This window comes from Crocodylus siamensis, chromosome 10, assembly GCF_052110815.1.
Source record: "Crocodylus siamensis isolate JL-2025a chromosome 10, ASM5211081v1, whole genome shotgun sequence".
NCBI classification, from domain to species: Eukaryota; Metazoa; Chordata; order Crocodylia; family Crocodylidae; genus Crocodylus; species Crocodylus siamensis.
The window spans coordinates 12816620-12840524 of record NC_143404.1 but is presented as its reverse complement, the minus strand read 5'-3'; the positions used below and the strand labels follow the sequence as shown (position 1 = coordinate 12840524).

Here is a 23905-nt window from a genome sequence, read left to right as displayed (position 1 = left end):
TTGGGGTAGTTCCTTTGATTCGGTGTTCTTCTCAGTTACTGTTATTCTTCCCCCCTTCCCTATATTTTTGTTTCTAAAGATATAATTCTCTTCAGTCTGACAGATTCGAGAAAGCTGTTTACTACCTTGATGCTGTAGTGTCGTTCATCGAATGTGGGAATGCATTGGAAAAAAATGCTCAGGAATCCAAGTCCCCGTTCCCTATGTATTCAGAAACTGTGGAATTAATCAAGTAAGCAATTAACAATAAAGTCTGGGGGTTAGAATTTGGACTTTATTCTTGTTTTTTTGTAATTAACTTAATCTCTCATCAGTAAAATGGGCAAAATTTCCCTATCTCTTCCATATGTTTAAATCAAACCATATGTTTTGCCCAAACATTTGGACATTTTCATCTAAGGATTGTAATGTCCACTACAAAACATGATGTAAAAGTAAAAATGTTTCTGTAATCATCTCATCCAGATGTTTGATAAAACATCAAAAGTAGATCTCTGGAACTAAAACTTAATAGGTTTCTTAAAAGAGCATTAAATGAGAAATGGCAGCTGATGAAAACATAAAGCTTTTTTTTTGTTGCCGTCATTTACTTGATGTCTCTGTTTGCAGATACACTATGAAACTGAAGAATTACTTAGCACCAGATGCTACAGCTGCAGATAAAAGGCTAGCAGTGCTTTGGTATGTGTGCTTTAGGTTTAGTAAAACATCTTGAGTTAAATTAGTGAGTGTTTTACATGTGAAGTTACTGCCTATAGTATTGTAGTTATTCCTCCTTGAATTGAATTGTAAATCCAGTACTTTAAATTTAAAGGCTGAGGGTATGTAAGGTTCTCATTTAACTTCAGCCAGTGAGAGCTGGAATAACTTCTCTCCTGTAGTATTGACATTGACCACCTTCTGTTTCTAATATAATTAGGGAATAAAGCTGATATATCTAGGTTAGAATTTTTTTTAGTCTAGGTGCATTAGTCTTGCCAGTGAGATGCTATCAGGAGGACAAGAGCTTAATACTGCTTCTTACATACAGACATAATGAGAAATGAACAGTCTGCTAATATTTTGTTTGAAATATTATTTCCTCGATGTGATATCTGTTCCAGCAATGGATAAGGCAGGCATATTAAAGGAACATGCTATTAGAAGAGACAGAGCTTTGGACTATTTAATAATTTCATACTCTTTAATATTTTAGTAGCATTAGGCTGTGGTTGCTAAATCTTAAGCAGCAGTGTCTGCAGCTTTGTGTCTCTAGTCTCTTAATTGGAAGTAAGATTTTTCTAGTGGTGACAAACTGATGATACTGCTATCAAGTTAAATGTATATTCCATTGTCATTGCAACACCACTTGGGAGCTGAAATTTTCATAGGGTGCAGTGGTTGCATTAACTACTGTAGTTACTCTTTTGGAAGCAGAGATCTAATTACTGCTTATTAGATCAAGGGCACTGATTTTGAGCTTTTACCTTGTTAAAGGTAGCCTTGAAACTAAACTGCACCTTGAAAGAAGCTATAGCAGAAAGCTCAGGGAGTTCATAGATCTTATCCTGTGCCCACTCACTGATTTGGCTGAAGTTTCAGGTACAACCCAAGAATCATCTCACTACCTTTCCAGAGTTCTTTAGGAGAGCGTACCAATTTGTTGTGGAGATGAAAAAAAGAGTGGAAAAATGCAGGATTAGACTTGGGATGTCTTGATTGTGTTATGGGCTTTTATTTATTTCTTTGCTAACATGGGAGGTAATTGAGTTGTATTCAGTGCTTGGTGTGCAGGGCCAGTGATGCAAGAAAAATCAAGAAAGGCTATGTGACTGAAACCTTGCACCTGAAGCTGAATCTATACATTTATTTTTGGGGACAAGTTAAACAATTTTACCAAAAATCAGTAATAGTGATAACTCCAGTGAAATCAAGTGCATATGCATTAAAAGCACCCTGCAGTTGTTTACCTGCAGTATTGAATTGTAGTAAGCAGTTTCAGTATAAATGTGTTACCATTTGTCTTTGACTAGTCTTCGATGCCAGTCCCTGTTATACTTAAGGCTATTCAAGCTGAAGAAGGAGAGTGCATTGAAATACTCCAAGACATTGACTGAACATCTAAAGGTAAACACTTTCTGCCTATTGCCACTAACAGCTACAAAAAGTTGGAACTCCATGGTGCTCAGAATTTCTAGGACCTGGTTTTTCAAACCTGTGTACCCTATTTGGAAATATAACCCTTGAGGCACACCCAAAGAGCCTTGTCTGCCTATGCCCTTAGACCAACATGGCTACTACCTACAGCCCTGTGTTCTAAAGCTTTAATTTGTTACTGGGAAAGACGGCTACTTCCAACCCAAGCAAAATAATCGCAACTCTGCTGGTCCCAGCATTATTAGCCTCCATTTATGATAATGTATCTAATGTTTAGTTTGCTTCAATGAATAAAAAATTCAGTGAGCTTCAAAGAGAATTAAAAGCATCTTCCTAGCTGGAGATACTAAAAAGTGGAACTTTTTTTTCGTATATATACCTAAGGGAATTCTGTGTCTAGTGTTACATTTTATGGCTTTAGGGGCTGGTGTTGGAACTAAATGCATCAACCAGTAACTTCACCAGACTTATCATGGCAGCACTGTTAGATCCAAGTTCTAATTCCCAACAACTCACCATGCTTGCTTAAGCTTTACCTACCATTAAATCCTCTAGATCTGGTTTAAGCCCACTACTGGAGATTGGATGCTGAGAAGTCCTCTTTTAAGTTGACTCATTTGAACCCAGGTGTTCAGATGAGGCACTCAGTCAGGATGCTTAAGAAATCCTGGGTAAAGTTACTTCATCTGAATCTAGTCTGGGATTTTAAAAAGGCTTATGGGGATTAGACACCCAAGTTTAAATACCAAAGGAGAAGCAAACTAATATATTTCTGGATTTGTGGAACTTGAAAAAAGTGAGCCTTAACTGCTCAGTGGTCATAATAGAAACCGCCCATTTCCTAATAACAGGTATCAGGCTGGAAAAAATCTTGCCATAAGAGACGATGAAATTTCGTAGTTAGCACAAGGGACTAAATAAGGAGGCCTGAGATCTAACCCCAAATTTGTCAGCTTGCTACAAATCTGTAGGCAAATCACCTAAAGTACCACTGCCTGCCTTAGTTTGTCACTGGGATCACTGGATGTTTTCTCAGATTTTAAAGTGCCGTGAGAGCCTTCCATCCTATTCAGATTTTTATTATTGCAAAAAAATCTGTTTGCAAAAATCAGTTTAATAAGCAATTAAGATGACTTTAAATCATATGGCAATCTTTTTTTTTTTTTTTTTTTTTTTTTTTTTACTCGAACAGAATTCCTATAATAATTCTCAAGCACCATCACCTGGTATGGGAAGGTAAGCAGTTTCTAAACTTGAACATTAAACTGCTTTCTTTCTTGATTTAAGATGTTTTAAATCTTGTGTGGGAGGTGATGGATTAATGGGGCTGAAGAATAGAATCTGCATGTCTGAGTTCACTGATAAAGTATTAAACTAGTTTGATTTCTCTCCAGTGAGAGCCAGACTTCTAACAGACAAAATGAAAACTATTTCCTTTTTCTCAGTTTGTGTACCACATAAAGTTGAATTCATTGTTTACTCCTGGTGGTGTTATATATATTTATCAGTTGTCTCATTAGCTAGTTGTACTCTCCTAAGGATCAGGCCTTCACCTGGGTTTCAAAAGACAACTGTTCATGACAGTACTTTAAGCAGGGTTTCAAATGACCTCTTAGTGCGAAGAAGGGTCTGTGTCTCCATATTGTCTAACCCACAACTTGATTTCAGTGAGCTCTATTATATATACTCCTGATAACTAAGAGGACAATAGACTTTGTAAAGTGCCTGGACCTACCTGAACTTGCAGTATTTTCGGGATTGCTTACTCTATGGGAAAGTAAGGAACATTCTTACTTGTACCATTCGGATCCTGAGACTAGTATTACGATATGCTGTGCCATGTTTGTGTAGCTAAGTTACGAAAATATGTAATCTTGAGTGGATTATTTTAAATTTCTTTAACCTAGTGGGTGGCCAATGTTTCTGGCAGGCTTGCCACAAATTAGTCCAGTGCCCTCCCTGAATGCCACTCTTATCCTCCTCCTTGCCCAATCAGTTGCTTTGCTTTTTGCTCCCTTACCTGTGCTCTATGCCAGATCCGCTCTCATTTCTGCCACCTGTCCCCTCCCTGGGGTGCCATATGCCACACAGGTTGCCCATGCCACTTGTGAGAGGCATGCTGCAGGTTGGCCACCCCTGCTTTAACCTATTAACATTTTAAAGCTTCATTTCTAGTAGTTAGAGCCTTTTTGTGTGGTTCAGATTTCATTCAGAAGTTTCTTTGATGAAGTTTTACTACTTTGAAATACATGCCACAAAAAAATTCTACCTTTATAAAATGCAAATTAAAAGATGAGGTGGCTTGGTCATGAGATAAAGCCACAAGACTTTTAGTTTCTGGTTCCAGCTCAGACACAGACTTCATATATGCATATGCGAGTTACTTAAACCCTTCTGGTCTTGGGTTCCTCAATTATCAAATGGGGGAGTACTTATAAATGGAAAGGCCTTGAGGTTTTGGGCAAGGGGGTTTTATAGAAATACATGCTGTTGATTATATTCTGATGCTTGTTTCAGCTGTATCTATTTTGACAGTTCATATTTTGAAAACCATGTCTTTCTTATAATAACTAGCAAGCCTGTTGGCATGCCCTCTCCGGTCTCTCCGAAGCTATCTCCAGGGAATTCAGGGAATTACTCTTCGGGGACAACCAACCCTTCAGGAAGCAGTTCTTCAGTGACTATTCCACAGAGAATCCACCAGATGGCAGCCAGTTATGTGCAGGTTACATCCAACTTTCTCTATGCCAATGAAATCTGGGACCAAGCTGAACAGCTCTCTAAAGAGCAGAAAGGTAAGACAGCAGAGTCTGCCCAAAAATTCAAATGCAACATTCTTTGCCAAAATCCTAATAGGCATCCACATTTAGAGCATCAGCTAATAGTGTGTAAGCCATGTTTTGTCAGCTAGTGGTTTGCTGTACATAACCTAATCATTGCTTTACATTTGCAGTCATCTTTCTGATTGGTTCTCTGATCTTGTTGGAGAATGGTATTGATTGCTGGGTTCCATACGAGTAACATGGCCAAACAGATTTTTGGTAGACTTGCCATACTTGTATAGGTTCTAGGGTTGAATGCTAATACATGTCTATTTCCAAAATTATGCTTAAAATGAGTATGCATGTTTCTTGAAGGAAGAATTTTCCCATTCCTAGGAATGTTTTACACCAGGACCAATCTTGTTCCATCTCTCTTTCAACCCAGTAGTGTAACTGAGGCAGGAGCTATGGGGGTGCAAAAGGAGGTGGTGACAGCCAGCACTACCCCATGCATTGCTGCTGCCCAGGGCACAGAGCTGCCATGTTACGCCTCTGTATCAATCATGTTATTACAAAAATGCTGAGGTGCCTTTTGGAAATGGAAATATAAACCCTTTTACTTCTATTTTTTTTTTCCATTTGCAACTCCTTTCATCTTTCCCCTCTCCCTCCTTTAGCCTAGTTTCATAGTTTGTAGGGTCGGAAGGGACCTGAGCAGATCATCTAGTCCAACCCCCTGCCATGGCAGGAAAGAGTACTGGGGTCAAGTGACCCCAGCAAGATGTTCATCTAACCTCCTCTTAAAGACCCCCAGGGTAGGAGCCTGCACCACTTCTCTTGGAAGCTGGTTCCAGACCCTAGCTGCCCTGACTGTGAAGTAGCGCCTCCTGATATCTAACCTTAATCTACCCTCTGCCAGCTTGTGACCGTTATTCCTGGTCACTCCTGGCGGTGCTCGGGGAAACGGTGACTTCCCCAATGCCTGGTGATCCCCCCTGACTAGTTTAAAACAGCCTGAGAGAGTGTGTGTAATATCTGGGGTTAGTGTGTCAGAACTGGATTTCTTCTTAGGATGAAAATCTCTAAAGTCAATATGAAAGAGTATATACATAGTTTATTTTGTTCTCTTGTCATCCTAGAATTTTTTGCTGAACTGGACAAAGTTATGGGCCCTCTTATCTTTAATTCAAGCATCATGACAGACCTAGTCCGTTATACCCGGCAGGGATTACATTGGTTACGTCTGGACGCCAAGTAATATTTTGAACTGAAGGATTGGAAAGTAGAACACACATTTTTCTTGCTGCCTCTGATTTTCTCCACAACACTGTGTCATGTCCAATAAGGAAGACTGCCATAACATGTTGCCTAGTTGACACTAAGAGCAAAGAATGCTTTCACATGTCTCCCATTCTCATTTGTGTGTTTAACCCCAAAATGTCTTGTTAATGGACTTCTTCGGTATTCCCATTTTAAGTTATTTAATTATTTTAAAATCTGCTACATATAAAGATGTGGTTTCACTGATCTGTAATGGATTGGAATTCCAGTCATAATACATAACTAATCAGTTTTAAATCCTATTTATTTTAATTTGTTTTTAAAAATTTTTACAAAGCCCTATTTTGGGCAGTTTTAGGACTTAGCTGTTTCTTCCTATAAATTTACCCTTATCAAGTACTTAGCAGAGATTAATGTAGACACTTTATTTAAGTACTTTGTGAGCTTTGTTACTCTGTAATGTCTTGTGGTAGTAGAGCTTGTTAAAGAAAATAAGGGTTGATAGGTTCTAAAGTATAGCGACACCATGCTTTTCATGCCTAATGCCTATGACTCAAATCTTAAATGACAACTACAGTTTTATTATTGCAGAATTTGTACTAAATATTGAAAAAAAAAAAAAAAAAGTTCCAGAGATATTCTTCTACACATTAAGAGATTTCATTTAAATGAAACTATAGAGAGACCTATATGGAAAAAATATTTAGTTATGTCTGACTTGGGTTGTTTTCAAGACAATTTCAAAATACTTAACACTATAACAATCACAAAACATTACAGTAACTTGCATTTAATGCAATATGGAAATGATGGTGTAAGAATGAACTTCAGTCTCTGATGGGTGCATATTGGAAAGGTTTTTAAAAAATGGACAATCTTGTGCTTTTTTGTATCTCTTTGTATAAACAGATCTTGTTTTCTTGCTTGTCATTATTTGACACTTAACTGAATCAGCCAACTTTATGGTTGAAAGAACCAACAAATAATTCCTACTGGAACTGTCATTTGTATCCTTTCCATTGACTGAGAAACCAGAGATCATGATTAGTGTGTAAGATCCATTTTTTCTTATTTTGGGTCTGCTAGTTAATGGACACTACATCATGACAGTGTTATGGCCATTGTGGGGTGGGGAGCACACCTACTATTATAGGGAAATTGCCTAACTGTTCTGATATAGAACTTATTTAAAATGTGTATTTCCCATTGATGTTAAATGTTTCTGATGGAGCAGAAATTTCACTTTAGGGTAAGTAACTCGGTGCAACAGGAATCCTGCATGGAGTTCTGAGTGGTTGCTCTTAAAAAGTTGTAAACCAAAGTACCTTTCCACATAAGGTGCTTGTCTGAGCAAAGTGTTTAAAAATTATACTGCTTTCAATATTGCTTAGTGCCCCTAACATGTCTGGTGTGCCTTATGCCTTACTTTTAGATGAAGATTTTATGAACTGTTTACAAGATGTTTTACAGCAGGACCAGGTATACTGTATGCAGTTGGAATTCTGCAGTACTTTGGTAAAATTCCATTTCCTTTGTATAACAGTACAAACATCTGTCATACCAAATGACCTCCTATTACAGCGGTTTTCTTTCAGAGAGTCAAACTCTGAACTTACGAGAGTGGAATTGGAGAGTCTTGCTTCATTTTATCTCCCATTAAACCTTATATCTGGTACAGAATAATGCATCTGTGTTCAGGAAAAATATTGCACTAAATTTGTGTGTAGTTGTAGACTGCCATCATTTTGGCACATTTCGAAAGAAGGAATAGAATTCTACACTGTTTAGTACTGCAGTATGTCCTATGGGCTTTAAGAGTTTAGAAGTTTTGCAAATTAGTAACTTTACTAAACTGTAGCTGCATATTCGTAGAGCTTCCTTTGTTCTCCAACTTGTTTTGTACTTCCAGAAAAGCTTTGCTACGTACAAATTGAGACATAATTAACAGACCTGTAAATTTCCCTATTAATATTTCAGCATATGTTTAGGTCTGTTTCAACATCCTTTTTTATTTGAATCACTGTGCCAGCTTGTGGTTTGTTTGTTTTTTTCCAGTGTTTGCTGTTACAAAAAATTCTCTACCCTCAAACTCTGCATCTTAGTTAATGGGATACTGTCAACTATTTTTCCCTTAATACTCTAAAGTGCCTAGCACACTTGACGCTATATCTTAGAAGCTGGATTAACAGTTTATTTTTGAAGTAGCGCTGCAGTAGCCAGCATGGCTGTGTTTTAAGCTTGCTCCTTTGTACGCAGTTACCATTATTGTAAGCAGTAATGGTCTCATCTCTGGGAATATTTGTGTGTTTTGTTTTTAAGCTAGAGTCCCACAAATACCATTTGGTATCACACTAAATGAATATCTTCTTGAAAAATACATTGTTAATCTTTAAACTCGACGCTAAACATTATTAGTCTTTAAAAAAAATACAAAAGACTTTTTACAGTGGACATGAACTGGTGGATAGTGTCCCACCCAAGCAGTATGTTTTTTCTGGTGAAATTCCTTCTGGATTATTGTCCCAAGTTCGCTCTCTGTGTTGGAGATATGCAACGGTTTTGTTTAACAAAAGGATATTGTCTTGCTCATCTGTAGCTGTGTCAAACAGATCAATTTAATTTGACAATTCCGCATGCTTCTCTAAATTGGGATTTGCCCCTTGCTTCAGTGACAAGTTCATTTTATTGGCTTCAGTAGCCAAACAATGCAAATACTTCATAAGCTTCCATCCCTCTGCCAAAATCTAGGCTAACAAAACCTGTCCTTCTGAACCACTTACTTAAACAGTGATGTGGGAAATGCATGTCACTTAACCACTAATGCAGGTTGCACTAGTGTCTTATCACAAGGGAATCCTTAAATTCTGGTTCTCTCCATGGTTTTCTATATGGTGGCATATTAATACATATCAGTATTGTAGAATGAATTTATAACTCCCAACTCCCAGTGGTGAACCTTATAAATGGCTTAATCAGACTAGGCTTGCTCAGACATCAAAATTATCTTGAATTTGCTGTCAAACTTGCAGGTTCCTAAATGACAAAGTGCATCACTTATAGTTACAAATGAACCTTCAAGAAATCAGAGCAAAATAGCCCAAGACTTTTATTTTCTTTTAAATCTGTTAGCCATAACTCAGAGCACATAAATTGCTCTTCTTGGCTTTTGATGGCAGTATGCAATTTGTATTGTGTGAGTCTTTAATACATATACATGTGTGTGCTTGTGTGTGTGTGTGGGAGGGGTGTGTGTGTGTGTATATATATCTATCTATATATCTATATAAAGATGTATAGATATATATATGAACTCAGTCTGTCCAAAGTGTATGTTATACTTGTTTTTAGATTATAGTGCAACTGGCTATATTGATATATTATTTATTGAGTGCTGAATCACCATCTTGCTGGTGATGAATCTTGCATATTATACAGGAGTGCAATGTATATTACTTTAGATTTGATGAGGCTTGATTGCTGTGATTTAAAAATAACCACCCTAAAATATACTTATGAATGGCCCCAGCACACAGTCAGGACTTTATGAATATAATTTAATACTTGCCTGGGGCAAGTAAAATAAAGCCGTAGGCAAGTAATTATAAAGTTTGCCAATCTGGCAACTAGTGGGAAGAGACTACCTTTGCTGTATTTAGTAATAATAATTAATTTACCTAACTGAAATTAATCATCATTGCAGCCTTCACGTGAAGGCAGTTACAAAAGGGCCTGAGCAAGTCAAGTTTGAATTATGCATTGGGGAATAAGCAACTTCCAAATTATCAGTAAGAGCCTTGACAAATATTTGGGTCAAGATTGGAATCACAGTCTAGTGAATCAGTGTTATGGAAAGCTGTATATTTCCAGCAACAAAATTGATACTAGATCTCTTTTAAACAAGAGTAGCCAAAGCTTTTGCTAGCCAACTCTTAGACAAACGCAGACCTATTTCCAGAGACAAAGTTCCCGGAGATGGGTTTACATAAACGTAAAGAATCATGTCCAATTCCATTTTTTGTTGTTTTTTTTAAAGAAATTTGGTCTGTGTTGCCATTTAACAATAGCAGTGTTGGGAGGGGGAGCTATAACATAAATAAAGATTCTTATCTCAGTATGGGTGTACTAGATGAATGAGCCTGGCCATTTGGTAGGACAGCTTTTGAGACAGCATTACCTCTTGCTTGTTGCCAGTGTTCATCTGAACTTAAACTGAATGCACTATACTGAGTAGCTTGAAGTGCTGTTTCAGCATAGTTTATATAGGCTATCCCCATGTAAACGTTTTACCTGTTTTAATTTTGTCTGGAAATGTAATGGAAGTGCAGCCATTCCAATTGGTGCAACTCTGTGTGCTAGCAGAGCTGATATTAGTAAATTGGAGTGCAATGTGCCCCGTCTTCGGTTTTTATAGGCAACCCTAGTCAATCATGTAGCTGAGTGTGTGGTAGTGCTGCAGCCCAATTTCTTGGCTGCATTGGCATCATACATCTGAAAATTTAACTTCAAGGACCAGACATGACTTTTGCAAGCACAGTTACTGACATTTGTATCTGGTCCCCCTTTTAAATGGTTTTAAGAAATTTTGTATATGGAGGATAAAGTGCTTATATATTTATTAAAAATCCTTTATCTTATTTGAAATTATTATTATTTGGTGAAGAAGGGTTTTTTTTTTCTTTTTGGGGAGGGGGGAAAAGTAACTTTTAATCCATCACTTATAAATGAAGCCCTTACTAATCATACAGAAAGGTACTGTTAATGACTGATGGGATGTCTCTATTTTACGCTTTGTACATGACAAGTCCATGTCTTATGTTTTGTTTCTATCAAAATATTTAGGCATCTGTCTTCAACCAAAACTTAAAAAAAAAAAAATACTGTGATTTTATTTGTTGCAATACAGATGAAATTTTGAAGGGTACTTTGGGGCTCAAAATTAGAATTTCTAAGTCAGTATGTGCATTTCACGTAATAAAGCTATTAATGGTGAGCAAAGTATTATATACTAACTAGATTTTTCCACATCTGTATAGTATATTCTATGTATTTTGTGGTATTGAGATTATAGAAAGTTTAGTGTCTGAAACATGCGTTTAATGTGTATTTTTAAACAAATTTATGGCAATTAAAATATTTGGAGAAAAGGGTATCACATTTCAATTTGTAAAGAACTTTTTAACTACTGTGTCATTAAAATGCTTTGTACAATGCAAAACTGTAACTGGAGAAACTAAGTTTAATAAAATATCAAATAGATTTTTCTGTATTAAACTTTACAAACACAATGCTTGCATTTTCTGTATGGCTTCCTCCTCAGTGGAATTACATTGCTAAACTCGACAGTTTTATCTTGGGTTTGCATATTCTAGCAGTATATTCATTGATCTACACCCCTTCCTTCTTCTCTCCGCCCACTACAACAGACTTACCAGCTGGAGGCAGCTGTGTCCTGCGTGGTTGAGGACTTCTGCCTGTTTGGTTTATGGCCAAATGTGCGCCAAATCTCTGGATCAGAATCAGCCAAATCGAATCAGGACAGTGATTCGAATCATCAGATTTGAATCACTGTCCTTCCGAATCAGCCATATCCGAATCCAAAGCAAATACTTGCTGCTTTGCACAGGCCTGCTGCTGGGCCTGGCAATCTGCCTGCAAAATCAAGGGGAAGCTTCCTTAAATTTGGTAGGTCCCTATGTATATGTGGTTGTCTCTGAAATGATTGCAGTAAGTTGATTAAGCCTGAAAGTATAACGGAATGAAACCTGTTTTTGTTCAGTTTCTTTAGTAGTAACTGGGTCAGGGGTGGGCAAAATATGGCCTGTGGGCAGGATCCAGCCCACCAGGTTATTCTATCTGGCCCACAGGGCCCCTAAAAAAATTTAAAATTTAATTGCAGGGAGGCATTTAGAAAGGACAAAGCAACTACAGAGATGAGGCTGGCAACACAAAGACAACAAAAAGTCTTTTTTTTAGGTATGTAGGGAGTAAAAGGAAAGCTTAGGGTAGCATAGGACCCCTACTGAACGAGAAGCAATTGGTGACAGGAGGGACAAGGCCGAGCTATTCAATGAGTTTTTTGCCTCAGTGTTCCTGAACAGGGCTCAAGATCAGTCTCCTAACTGGTTCTTAGATGATGAGCATCAGAGGGACACCAGCCCCAACTGTTGACGCTGACTTGGTGCAATCATGTGGATAGACTAGATGTGTTCAAGTCAGCAGGCTCAGATGAGCTGCATCTGAGGGTACTGAAGGAATTGGCTGGTGTCATAGCAGAACCACTGGCATGGCTGTTTGAGCACTCGTGGCAGGTCCCGGAGGACTGGAAAAGGGCCAGTGTGGTCCCTATTTTCAAGGAGGGGAGGAAGGAGGATCTGAGTAATTATAGGCCAGTCAGTCTCACCTCCATCCTTGGAAAGGTCTTTGAAAAGATTATGAAGGATCATATTTGTGGGAGTCCAGCAGGAAAAATAATGCAGCGGGGAAACCAGCATGGATTTGTAGCAGGTAGATCATGCCTAACCAATCTGGTTTCATTTTATGACAGGGTCACAAAATGCTTACACATGGGAGTAGAAGTGGATATCATTTTCTTGGACTTTAGCAAGGCCTTTGATATGGTATCTTATCCTGCTCTCATAAATAAGAGGCTGTGACAGATGTTTACACGGTGGCAAATTGGCTTAGCAGTTGCACCCAGAGAGTGGTAGTAGATGGGTCGGTATTGACCTGAAAGGATGTGGGTAGTAGGGTCCTGCAGTGTTCGGTCCTTGGACCTGTACTTCAGTATCTCCATCTGTGACATGGATGTGGCTATGAAGTGTACTCTGTCCGAGTTTGTGGATGCTACTAAATTGTGGGGTGACGTGCACACTCCAGAGAGTAGGGAACGATTGCAGGCAGACCTGGACAGGTTAGAAAAGTGGGCAGTACACAAGGATGTGGTACAACAAGGACAAGTGCAGAGTGCTGCACCTAAGGCACAAAAATATCCAGCACACCTACTGGCTGGGAAGTGACCCGCTCAGCAGCACAGAAGCGGAAAGGGATCTCGGAGTCATAGTGGACTCCAAGATGAACATGAGTCGTTGGTGTGACAAAACCATCAGCAAAGCTAACTGCACTTTGTCATGTATCTGCTGATGCATGATAAATAGATCCAAGGAGGTGCTTCTCTATGCAGCATTGGTCAGACTGCTGGCAGTTGGAGTATTGCATCCAATTTTGGGCGCTGTACTTCAAGAAGCATGTTGATAGACTCGGGAGGGTCCAGAGGAGGGCCACTCATACAGTTAGGGACTTACAGGAGAAGCCCTATGAAGAGAGACTGAGGGACCTGGACCTCTTCAGCAAGAGAAGGCTGAGAGGTGATCTTGTGGCCACCTACAAATTCATTAGGGGGACACAGCAAGGGATTGGAGATGCTCTGTTCACCAGGATGCCTCTTGGGGTAACAAGGAACAATGGTCACAAACTGACAGAGCAGATTTGGGCTAGATATCAGGAAAAAACTTCACAGTAAGGGTGACCAAAATTTGGAATGGGCTTCCAAGGGAGGTGGTGCGGTCTCCTACCTTGGGGGTCTTTAAGAGAAGGCTGGATGGGCATCTGGCTGGGGCCATCTGACCCTAGCACTCTTTACTGCCTGGGCAGGGGGTTGGACTCAATGCTCTGTTCTGACCCTAGCATCTATGAATCTATTAATCTGCCCCTGGCTGCCTGTCAAAGATGACAGGAGCCAGGGGCAGTAGGACCCAGAGGGAGCTGGTGGCAGAACTAAACAGCTGGAACAGCATGTTCAGCCTGGCCCTGCACCCCTCTAGTCCCACCCCCGCTGCAGCCTCTGCCTAGCAAGGGCTTCTGGAGGCTCCAGCCTCCCTGAACCAAGGGAAATACAGGTAAGAAGGGGTGGGGGAAGATCATTGACAATTGCCTCAGTCCTCAGGATTGGCCGAGCTGGCTTGTGCGGTCCCAGCGCTGCATCTGGGAACCATGTGGTGCTGGAGTGTAGCAGCCGGGGGAGAGTAGGGAAATGACTGTGGCAGGCGGGGGAAAGGGGCAGCAAGTGGGTGTGCAGAGTGCAGCAATAGCTGGTGGGAGTGCAGGGCCAGTGCCAGTGGGGCCCAGGGTGGGGCTGCAGGAGCCCTATGGAGCCAGGCTGGCTCCCCCCTCTCCCTGCTTAAGCAGTGCAGCCCCGCCCCCACTTTGCCAGTGCACTGGTGTGGGCCCCGTGCTCCTGCCTGGCTGTTATTGCACTCTGCGTGCCTGCTAGCAGACCCTTCCCTCTGCCTGTCTCAGCCATTTCCCTGCCCACTGGCCAGCACCACATGGTTCTCAGCTGTAGGGCACGTATCAAGAGACAGGGCTACCTATGTGGCCCTCGATGGCTTGCCAAAGACTTGTATGCACTGGCTGGCTTTCTTGCATGTAACCCAGCCTCTGACTTCTTTACTATTCCTTCCATCCAGGAACACGCACCAACTGCAGATGCTTCCTCAGCCTGACAAAGGGTATTTATACCTGAAAGCTTTCAAAGGAGAATTTGTCCAACAATTTGAGTTGGTCTAATAAAAGAGATCAGATTCACCCAAAGAACCTTGTCTGCCTATGTGCTTAGACCAACATGGCTACAACCTGTATCCTTGGTTACTTCATGCACATGCTTAAACTAAAGGGCATTAGTCCATAGTTCGGCTTCACATCCACACACTCCATTTGAAATGCCTCAACACGTACCCCCAGTGTGACATTTTTTTGAATGCATGACAAAGCCAGTTTGTTTGCTGAACACAAAATTTTAATTTGCATAAAAATATGTATAATACAAACAATATAAAAACCTGAGATGCAAAGTGTTTTACTGAGCTTGGCCCAAGACTCATCTTCAGGCATGCTTGGGAGTGGTGCAGCTCTGGCCAGTGTATGTACTTAGTCTTCCTGAAGTTCCTCGTTCGTTCTGGCACAAATACTAAATATATGCCATTACATAAGTCAATGTCTTAACTCAGGGCAGAGTTTAATAAATATTTCGCATGCTGAGTGGGGCCTCATCGGAGGTAAAAGCAATGTTTTCTTCTCTTTAGTGACAGATCATTCCCGGGAAGTTCTTAAGGAACAGTGGCTCTTCCTGCAAAAAGACACAGTATCAGGTTAAGACCCAAATTGACAGTTATCTAGATATCACAGTACAGTGCATATAGTACTATTCATTTAATACTAACTTGAATATAAAGTAAACCTGTTGTGCTTTCAGTAATTCCCAAATCTTACTGTTCTTTTCTTCTTGAAAGCACACTATTGGTGACTGTCATTGGTATGGAGGATTATAGGAGGTCTCTTTCAAATATGTATTCCAAAAACTGATGGCCTGAACTCAGTTTCTCTCCAGATGAAATAGCCAGCTTCAGTCTGACTTTATATGTGCATGTGATCTTTAGCAAATGACATGCTGGCTCCAAAATACATTACCACAGCAGTTGAGTGATAGGCAATGCTAAAAGGTTTAACACAATGCAGCTCTCATCTGTTTGCATCTCTACTGCTCTTACCTTTCTGAGGCAAGTGGTCACTAACCTACAATGACCTTTCTTAAATGTGTGTTAAAACAGGAACTTGAATACTATTTCTTACATTAAAGGCATGTCTATTTGTTGCCTGGTAAGGAAGTTGATGTGCTGTCAGCACTACATCCTCTTTTTCAAGGCAGGAGAAGAGTATTGGCTGTATGGCTGGTAGTCTCAGCTCTTGTGTAAATCAGCCTTCAGTTAACACAGTATAACTTGTGTTTATTGGGGAGGAAGGGGTTGATGTAAATGGAAGAAACAGGAGTTGGAAATATAGTCCATCCAGCAGTTGGTGTCAGCTTGGGCTAATCCATGTTTGCTTCGGATTTCATAACCCTTCCTCACATCTCAGTAGAGTAGGCCTGCTTTGTTGAGGGAGTGCTTTTAATAAGCATATGTTTTCAAAGGGACAGTGTTATCTTAAGGGGGACGTATTTTAAGGCCTGAAAGCAGGCAGTTAAGTCTGTCCTCCTAGATTCCAGTACTTGTGTCTTTTTTCAATAACATCTTTGCAGCACAAACCAAAAAGACCCTGCCAGGTCCTTTTCATCTGCATGCCTCACCTGGGCCCCCATGGTGCTGCACAGCATTTGCCCTGATTTGGAAAGATGACTAAACCCTTTGTGATCATCCTTTCTGTAAAGAATGAATTTAATTTCTCGAATACTGTAACACGGTGGGAGGTCCCCCTGCACAGCAGGGTGGGGGCAGCATTCCTGTACTTTTGCAAATGGGGAACGTGAAAGTTACCTGCATAGCATTGTGGTGCATTCGATATCATCCCTGCAGGAGGCTCCAATGGGTCTGAGGGAGGAGACCCCTCTCCAGAAAGGTGTCATCCTTCTTTGCCTCTTTAGTTGAGAGTTTGGTTGATGCAAGGATGCACAGTGTATCTGAAACAAATGGAGTGCAACTCTCACGAAAGGAACAGCAGCTACATTCCATGTTCCCCTGGAGCATTTTGTTCCAACATCTAACTAGGCCAGCACCTAAGTCTTCAAAGACCTGGCACAGTTAACAGCCATTACAAAATAATGATTCTTACTGAAGGTATAATCATTTGGTATCTTGGTAAAGCACTTGTTAAAAGATAGCTAAGTGTCTTAGCAGTTCGGGAAAGGAGGCAGCACCCTTGCTTTCTAGGGCTGGAAACACAGACAGACAGACTACAATACTTGCCTAAATTCCCAATGTTGGTATGTGAGCTGAAGAAAATAGTGTTATTCTACTGCCTTGACACTACTAGCTCATGCTATTTCAGTTGTTGAAGTAACAGATATGCTGCTGTTAGTTCTAAATACTGCAGTCATTTTGTACATGTAATCACTCACGCTTTCGTGTCAGTAACCGCCTGACCATTTGCATTCAATAGCTTAAATGTTTGTTTCCTCCTGTTTTGTTCTTACCTGGCTCAGGAAGGCTGAACAAAGCAGCATGACTGCTATAACTTTCAACCAGTGCATCTTTGGATCGGCTCTTGCTTGCCAGAGGAGTTTACGAAGGTTCTGGAGTCCTGAATAAAATTACTCCAGCTTCCAGTCAGACTTTTATACTCCCTTTCCCTATTGCTGCATCAGCACTCAGTGGTTGAAGGGACAAAGTTCATCTTGAAACAGTACTTAATAAGTTAATGTCTACAAGGCCTTATCCATCTGTCTGTTTACTTTTCTGACGTACTTTGTATGTTCAGCTTACCAGGTGTGCTAACTGTTCCTTTTTTTCCAGTCTCAAAGGGTTCCCAGTATTCCACAGTGTACCTGTAGCCAGAGGGTAGTTGGCCACGTATGACTATAGTAGGGATCAAAGAAGGTTCACTTCCACAGACGGTGGGACTTGCAGCTTTGGGTTCTTTAAACTTACTTATTTAGCATATGCAGTTTTGGCATGTTTCAGCCATCTTAAGACAGTGTCATCACCAGTGTGAAGAGCTTGAAGGCCACCAGGTAGCACTGTAAATGGACACAAGTCAACAATGTAGGGCATGGTTTGGACTTGTCCACAAGCATTTGCTGACACTGTGAAGGCCTCACTGGTATAGGTTTGAGGCACAGTGACCATGTCAAGTTTGAAACCAGTTGAGAAATGCCCAATAATGGGCAGTCAAACCTTGGTTGATTGTCTGTAGGGTCAGAGATAATGTGGTGATTGACTGGTGTCTGTGCTGACCATTCATCCTGCCATTGACTAAGGAAAAGTTGGGTTTTGAAGGGGTGAACCATATTGGGCGTCTTGAGGGAAGCTGAGCTTTTGGTGGGTGGAATATGTCCCAGCGTGCTGGCAGCGTAGGATTGTCCAGGATTCTGGTACAGGTAACCCTGGGAGTAGAGTGTGGTGTAAGGTGCCTGATGTAAGACTCACTGTAGCATGCAGTTAGGTGTTCACTAGTTTGCTGTATGATGATGAACAAGCCCATACAGGGGGCACAGTATTCTGCAACTGGATAACACAGTGTGAGAGCAGCTGAATGTAGCATGGAGGCATTAGCACTCCAATAGAGCCTGCAAGTTTGGCAAGTAATCAATCCTCATTTTGATTTTTAAAGCAGTTTTTTGGAGATGTGATTTATAAGTTAAAGTCCAGTTGAGGGCAACTCGAAGATTACTTGCCTCTCAAATTCAAAGCCCACACAGGTTAAGAGCTCCCTGAGCTGAGAAGTAAGAGGCCTTGCTGGCTCCTGAGCAGATAACCCTCTTCTACAGCTTTGAAAAGCAGCTTTACAGAAATCTGCTTTTCAAAGGAATAGAAGAGGGTTATCTGCTCAGGAAGCTCTTTACTGGATATTTGCTTTCCTTTGAGAGGTATAAAGTAGTTTGATGGGCAGGAAGTCATTGGGTTTTGCTTCTCTCATATGAAATCTTGAACCAAGTCTGTCTCCCCATGGATGAAATAAGACACACTAGCTTCCCCATTAGTACCAAGAAGTATTCCTCCCCTCAATATTCTAAAGTGTTTGTGCTTCAGATCCCTGAATTATAGTGCAGAATTATACATGTTTAATGTGAGGGGAGTCTGATTTTGTGAGCATACTAAGAAAAGGAATTGTTACTTGTGCTGTATCCTACCCCCTACAGCTAAGTGATGCAATGAGCTTAAGAGCAGAGAGAGTTAATTTGTTAGAGGCAATTGTATAAGGATGGCTTTGACCTGCAGTCAACCCAACTTTTAGCTCAAACATGATTTCTGTTATCTGCTTAAGGGCCAGCAAGGTCTCCCACTTCCTACTCAGGGAGTTCTTTACTTATAAGTACTCTGAAACAAAATGCTCCAGGGGGCCTGTTTTGATGAACTAGATGGATTGATTTCTACCATATTTGAATGTAGTACTTGGCTGAGACTGAAAGCTGAGGGAGGTCTAAATAGCCTTGTCTTCTCTTCCCTTCCACCACCTCTCTTTCTTGAACTAACACTTCAGATGATGGGGTGTCCCCATGAGTTGTACAAAAGACCCATTAAAAAGGTGATGCTGGGAAAATATTCCTGCTCCCACTCCATGGCTGTATCCCAAGTCTACTCTGGAAGGGAGCCAAGTACATTTCCCTTTGGTAAGGTGGATTAGCAGTGTGCAGGAAGCAAGTCAGACCGATGAGCTTTTTTTTTTGTCTGATAGGAGACAGGTCTACAACAGGGAAGAAAGGAAATAGGGGAAGAAATGTGAATTTCACTTGTTTCCCTTTAAAAATCCATGTTGGAGGCAGAAGGACAAGTCAGAAAAGTGCATGCCCTCCTCCAGAATGACAGTTTGCTTGTGCGCTCTTGGCTTAGCAGTAAACATCTGTGTGTGCAACAGTTTGGCTCCCAAGTGCAATCCAGGTAGGCAGGAGGTAGATGTATTAAAATGTAGGATTTAGAGCAGTTGTCTCCAGCCTTTCTAAAGGTGAAAATATTTTTTTGAAGTAAAGGGTAATTCATGATCTACTGCCCTGCACCACCCCGCAAGTCGGTCTGTTGGAGGAAGGAGAAGAGGCACAAGTGGGGCCCTGACTGGGCCAGAAGTCAGAGCCCAGGTAAAGTGTGCAGGTGCATGGGGGCACCTCTCACTGCAGCATACACCCAGGTAAGGTGCAAAGCCTAGCATGCAGCAGCAGCTGCCTTGTGCACAGATTGGGAGGGCATGTGCCCCGCCCCCCAAACCAGGGTATGTGCAATGACAGGGGAACTGCCCCCCACAGACAGTTTGCCTAGGCTGACTCTCCCCTGGCTTGGCTGGGGCTCCACTCACCTGGTAGCAGCAGGCGCAAAGGGGGATTGTCCCACTCACCTGGTCTAGCCCTAGCAGCAACAGTGGGTGCAGCTCAGCCCAGCCATGTGTCCTGTTGCTTACACATGCTGCCTCTCCTGGATTGTGTTCCATGTTTCTTGCCACTCCCAATTGCAGAGCCTCTGACAGTCTCTCTGTCTCGGGGGCCTAGCACTCCCTACCCCCACCCCCAACTGAGATAAACAGTCAGGGGCTCTGCAAAATCGCTTGGTTGGTGACAACTGACTTAAAGATTTCCTTCACACAACCCATTCCCTGGTCCTGATTTTAGGAACAATGAGGGTTCAAGACAGCCCAGTGTACACAAACAGGTCTGTTTTTGAGGGCTGGATGCTACTGTACAAAACTATATAATACATGTAAAAAGCTCCAGCATGGAAAGTAGATAGCCTTGACCTACGCCTCCCTAATTGCTTAATATGGAGGAACTTCAGAGTGCCAGTAGAGAAGGAGCAACTCGATTAAAATAATGCCACGTTGTAGGCTTGGTGCTATACTGATAAGTGCCTTTTATCCTGGTGTTGCTGAGGTTTAGTAGAAACCACTGTACCTTGCTCCATGTGAACATTCTACCACAAGGTGGCTTTATTAAAAGAAGTCAGTGCCCTTTGGCTGCCACGTCTTTACTTCCTGCTATATCCTTTTCCTGCAAGCAAAAATTAAATCTCTTGTACTGTCCTTGTCTGGGCCTACTGTAGTGGGGATCAGTTGGCAATTAGGGCAGGTCAGATGTGGTTATACCCAAAGCAGTTACTTCTGCTTATAGCAGTTCTATGGATGTTCTCCCATGGGAGACAGCCCCTGCTGACTATTTGTCTTAATTCTGAGGAACCCAAGTAGTTGGTTACTTACCAGCTGTTCTGAACAGAGAGCAGCAGCTGAACTCCAGTGCTTTGGGTTTGGAAGAGCAGTCATCATCTTCATGTTAGTATTTGTGTCCTGTGCAAGTTGCTTTTCGCCTTCATCACACTATTTGCTGTTTGTTTCTTCTCGGGAAGCATCAGCTTCCTGTTTACAAAGTCAGGAGGATGTGCTGGTGTGTCAGTCATGATAGTAACCTACTTGTTCTTTAGTTACACCCTGCAATTAACAGCAGCCTTACTACGCCCTCTGCTCTGCCACAAGGGAATTAGTATAAGAGGACCCTAAGAGAGAGCTGGGCAGGATGCACAGCAATTTGAACAAAGCTTTCTCTGCTGGCCTCAGAAATACACCCAGAAAATAAAACCCAAGAGCCAACAGAGCAAGTGTAAGAGGGCAAATAGGGTGGCAGGGTGCATTGGGCCAGAAACAGGAAAGATTCTGGGACTTGTGTTTGTGTTCTAGATCTAGAGCCTCAAAACTAGTGTTTTGAGTGCTGCTTAACCCTGAAGCTCCTCAAGTTCACCAGTAAACCTCCTTCCACTGGACATGAATGGAAGTTGTACTAAGCACCAAGCCCTGGTGGGCTATGCAATCCTCCTCTGCTCTCACGTTCAGGACTTGCTCTTGGAATGTGCTAATACAACCTGGTGCTACGTAAGAGCACAGCTGAGTGGTAAGATCACACATGGGCTAGCTCCACAAAGAGCTTTGGTGTGGAGGGACAGACCAAGGCCAGATTTGAAGAGGGACCACTAGGAGCTCAAAGTCACTTTGTGAAGTGCTGCTTGAAAAGGATATTTTATACCTTTTCCTCCACTGTGCTTGTAAAAGGCCAACCAAGCCTGTCATTCTGAAACTTAAGATGGAAGGTGGAAGCAAGATCCTCTAGGCTGCTGAAATGTTACAGCAACAACCTGTGTTTTCACACATAACAGACCTCATAAGTACTGCAGATGCTGCTATTACTCAGTCTTATTATTATAGCCTTAAGGGCTTCCTGCTACTGTCCTAGTCACCTGACTCTAATTTAAAATCTGCTTTTGAAGAGTTCTGACACTTTCTTCCCCAGTTGCTGTTGCCTGTTCTTTTTGTCCCTGTGGTTTGAGACTCTTTCAAGTCCCTAGACTTGATCCCCCTCCACCCCCTGCCCCCAAATTAGGTTACCTGAGCACAAGATTAATGACACAGGAAGTAGCATTAGCTGACATGGTGGCTTAGCACTGAAATCCTGTTTCTACCAGATGCAACTTTTCTCCCTCATAGCAGAAGCTGAAAGGGACTGTACAAATCCCTTGAGCCAAGGCTATACTAAATGCCTAACTCTTAAGAGATTACATATAACCTTAGCTCTCAGCAGATTAATTAAATAAGGAAGCAAATGACTCAGTTTCACCTAGGTTTCCTTGAGCTTCACATATATAAAAAGGAAAAAAGTGAAAGGCAAAAAAACACCTTGCCCATATCCATAGCTTTGTTTCATCATAGCTGGGCACACAAGGTGCATCATTAAGTTAGTCTTTTAGATGCATCTACCCTACTGTCTGCCTGACTTCAGGGTATTACAGCTAAATACGTCTCCCCAGTCATTCCAAAGGCAGGAACTGACATTCAGTTTCCTTAGGGAGAGCACTCTCAGCAGCTAAGGTTAGTCTTAGTCACTTTACCATCCGTAAAGGGCTGATTTTAGCCAAGAACTAAAGAGAGACAACCAAATTCATTGTCTTGAACATGTAAAGCCCTTTTGCCAAGACTGCCAAAGCTAATGTTCAACTACCATGGACAGGGATGAGAAACAATGTGTTCTGGTTACTTTTTAAAGACTGACCCAGCAGTGAAAAAGCCTGGAAAGCAGCAAACTTTGCACACAAGTCCAGCTTTAACATATATACCATAAAACAGGAATTTATCTATCACTTAATCTTGTGAGAACCTTCTTTGTCCATGGTTAAGTGCTCAACCCCCAACCCCTGGGTTATTCAGCCTGAGAGGGGGGCTTCCCCAATCTACAACCCCCCTCTCCCCTCAAGTCAGCTGTGGCCCTGCACACCTGATTGAGCAGACAGGGTGGCAGAGGGCCTTGCCCCAACGCAGAGCCCACACCTAGTGCATGGGGCTGGGTTGAGGCAGCGTAGGGCCCAATCCAGCCTGCAGATGAGCCCCATGGCACTCATCAGGCCTGCAGGATAGAAACCTTGAGCACTGCTGGTCTATGAAGACAAAGTACTTTTCCGGGACTGAACAGCACATGTGGTATGAGGATTGTGCTGATCTAGACCTTTCTTCCTGAACATGAGGACAAGGACCTGTTAGTTCCTATAATCTTTCCCCCCACTTAACCAAATGAATGCTACCTTCACTTTAAGCTCACTGGCTGAAATGACTTATTCTGGTTTAACCCACATAAAAGCTTTTTGTGGGACCCAAACTATTTAATCTCCAAACACAGTGCAATCTAGCAGGAAGATGTGCAGCTCTGCAACTAATTTGAGCTTTTTCGTCACTTGCAGCAGCATGAAAGAGTGCCAGTGAGCAGAAACAAGAGGAATCTCAGTGACTGATTATTGGGGTGCTGGAACTTGCTTTCGGGCCACTGTGTGGTCTGCACACCAAGACAGACAGCACCCTGCTTGCTCTCAAGTGTCTGGAACAGGCTCCTTGAAGCAGCCGTCACCACCAGACGCTCTTAAGCAAGTTTGGATTCAGCAACCGGGGTGCCCAGCCTTTTCGCCCTGAAGGCCAGCCATCCGCAGGCTGGATGCAGCTGGAGGGCCAAACCCAACCCAGCAGGCAGATGTGGGGGGAGGAAGTCAATCCCACCAGGTAGAAGGGGCAACCCAACCATGTGAGGTGCAAGGATGGGGCTGGACCCCAGCCCACCTGCACAGGAGAGGGGCAGGACCCTCCAGTCAAGGAGCTGATCCAGCCATGGATCCACACCCCAGGGAATCAGGAAGCAGGGGAGCAGCAGTGGGCCCTGCTGCCCCAATTCCCCACGTGAAGGGCCACGCAGCCGGCAGGACGACGAGCAGCACAGGAGACACAGG

At 42.0% G+C, this 23905-nt stretch overlaps 2 protein-coding genes across 2 annotated transcripts in view; one reads left to right on the top strand and one right to left on the bottom strand.

Moving 5' to 3' along the window:
• AFF4 (ALF transcription elongation factor 4) overlaps positions 1-11435 on the top strand; it is a 79433-nt gene extending 67998 nt beyond the window's left edge. Inside the window, 6 exon segments of the mRNA XM_090064518.1 lie at positions 96-232; positions 610-681; positions 2013-2106; positions 3329-3372; positions 4711-4931; positions 6038-11435. Coding sequence (XP_089920644.1) covers positions 96-232; positions 610-681; positions 2013-2106; positions 3329-3372; positions 4711-4931; positions 6038-6156 — 687 coding nt within the window. The 3' untranslated portion in view covers positions 6157-11435.
• A 3516-nt stretch (positions 11436-14951) lies between these two features.
• Positions 14952-18361, bottom strand: LEAP2 (liver enriched antimicrobial peptide 2). The gene is made up of 3 exons (XM_090065273.1): positions 17146-18361; positions 16490-16632; positions 14952-15303 (listed from the first exon to the last, which is right to left on the bottom strand). Exons 1-3 carry the CDS (start codon positions 17200-17202, stop codon positions 15267-15269), a joined length of 237 nt encoding a protein of 78 aa, XP_089921399.1. The 5' UTR covers positions 17203-18361; the 3' UTR covers positions 14952-15266.
• Between the last annotated feature and the right edge of the window lie 5544 nt (positions 18362-23905).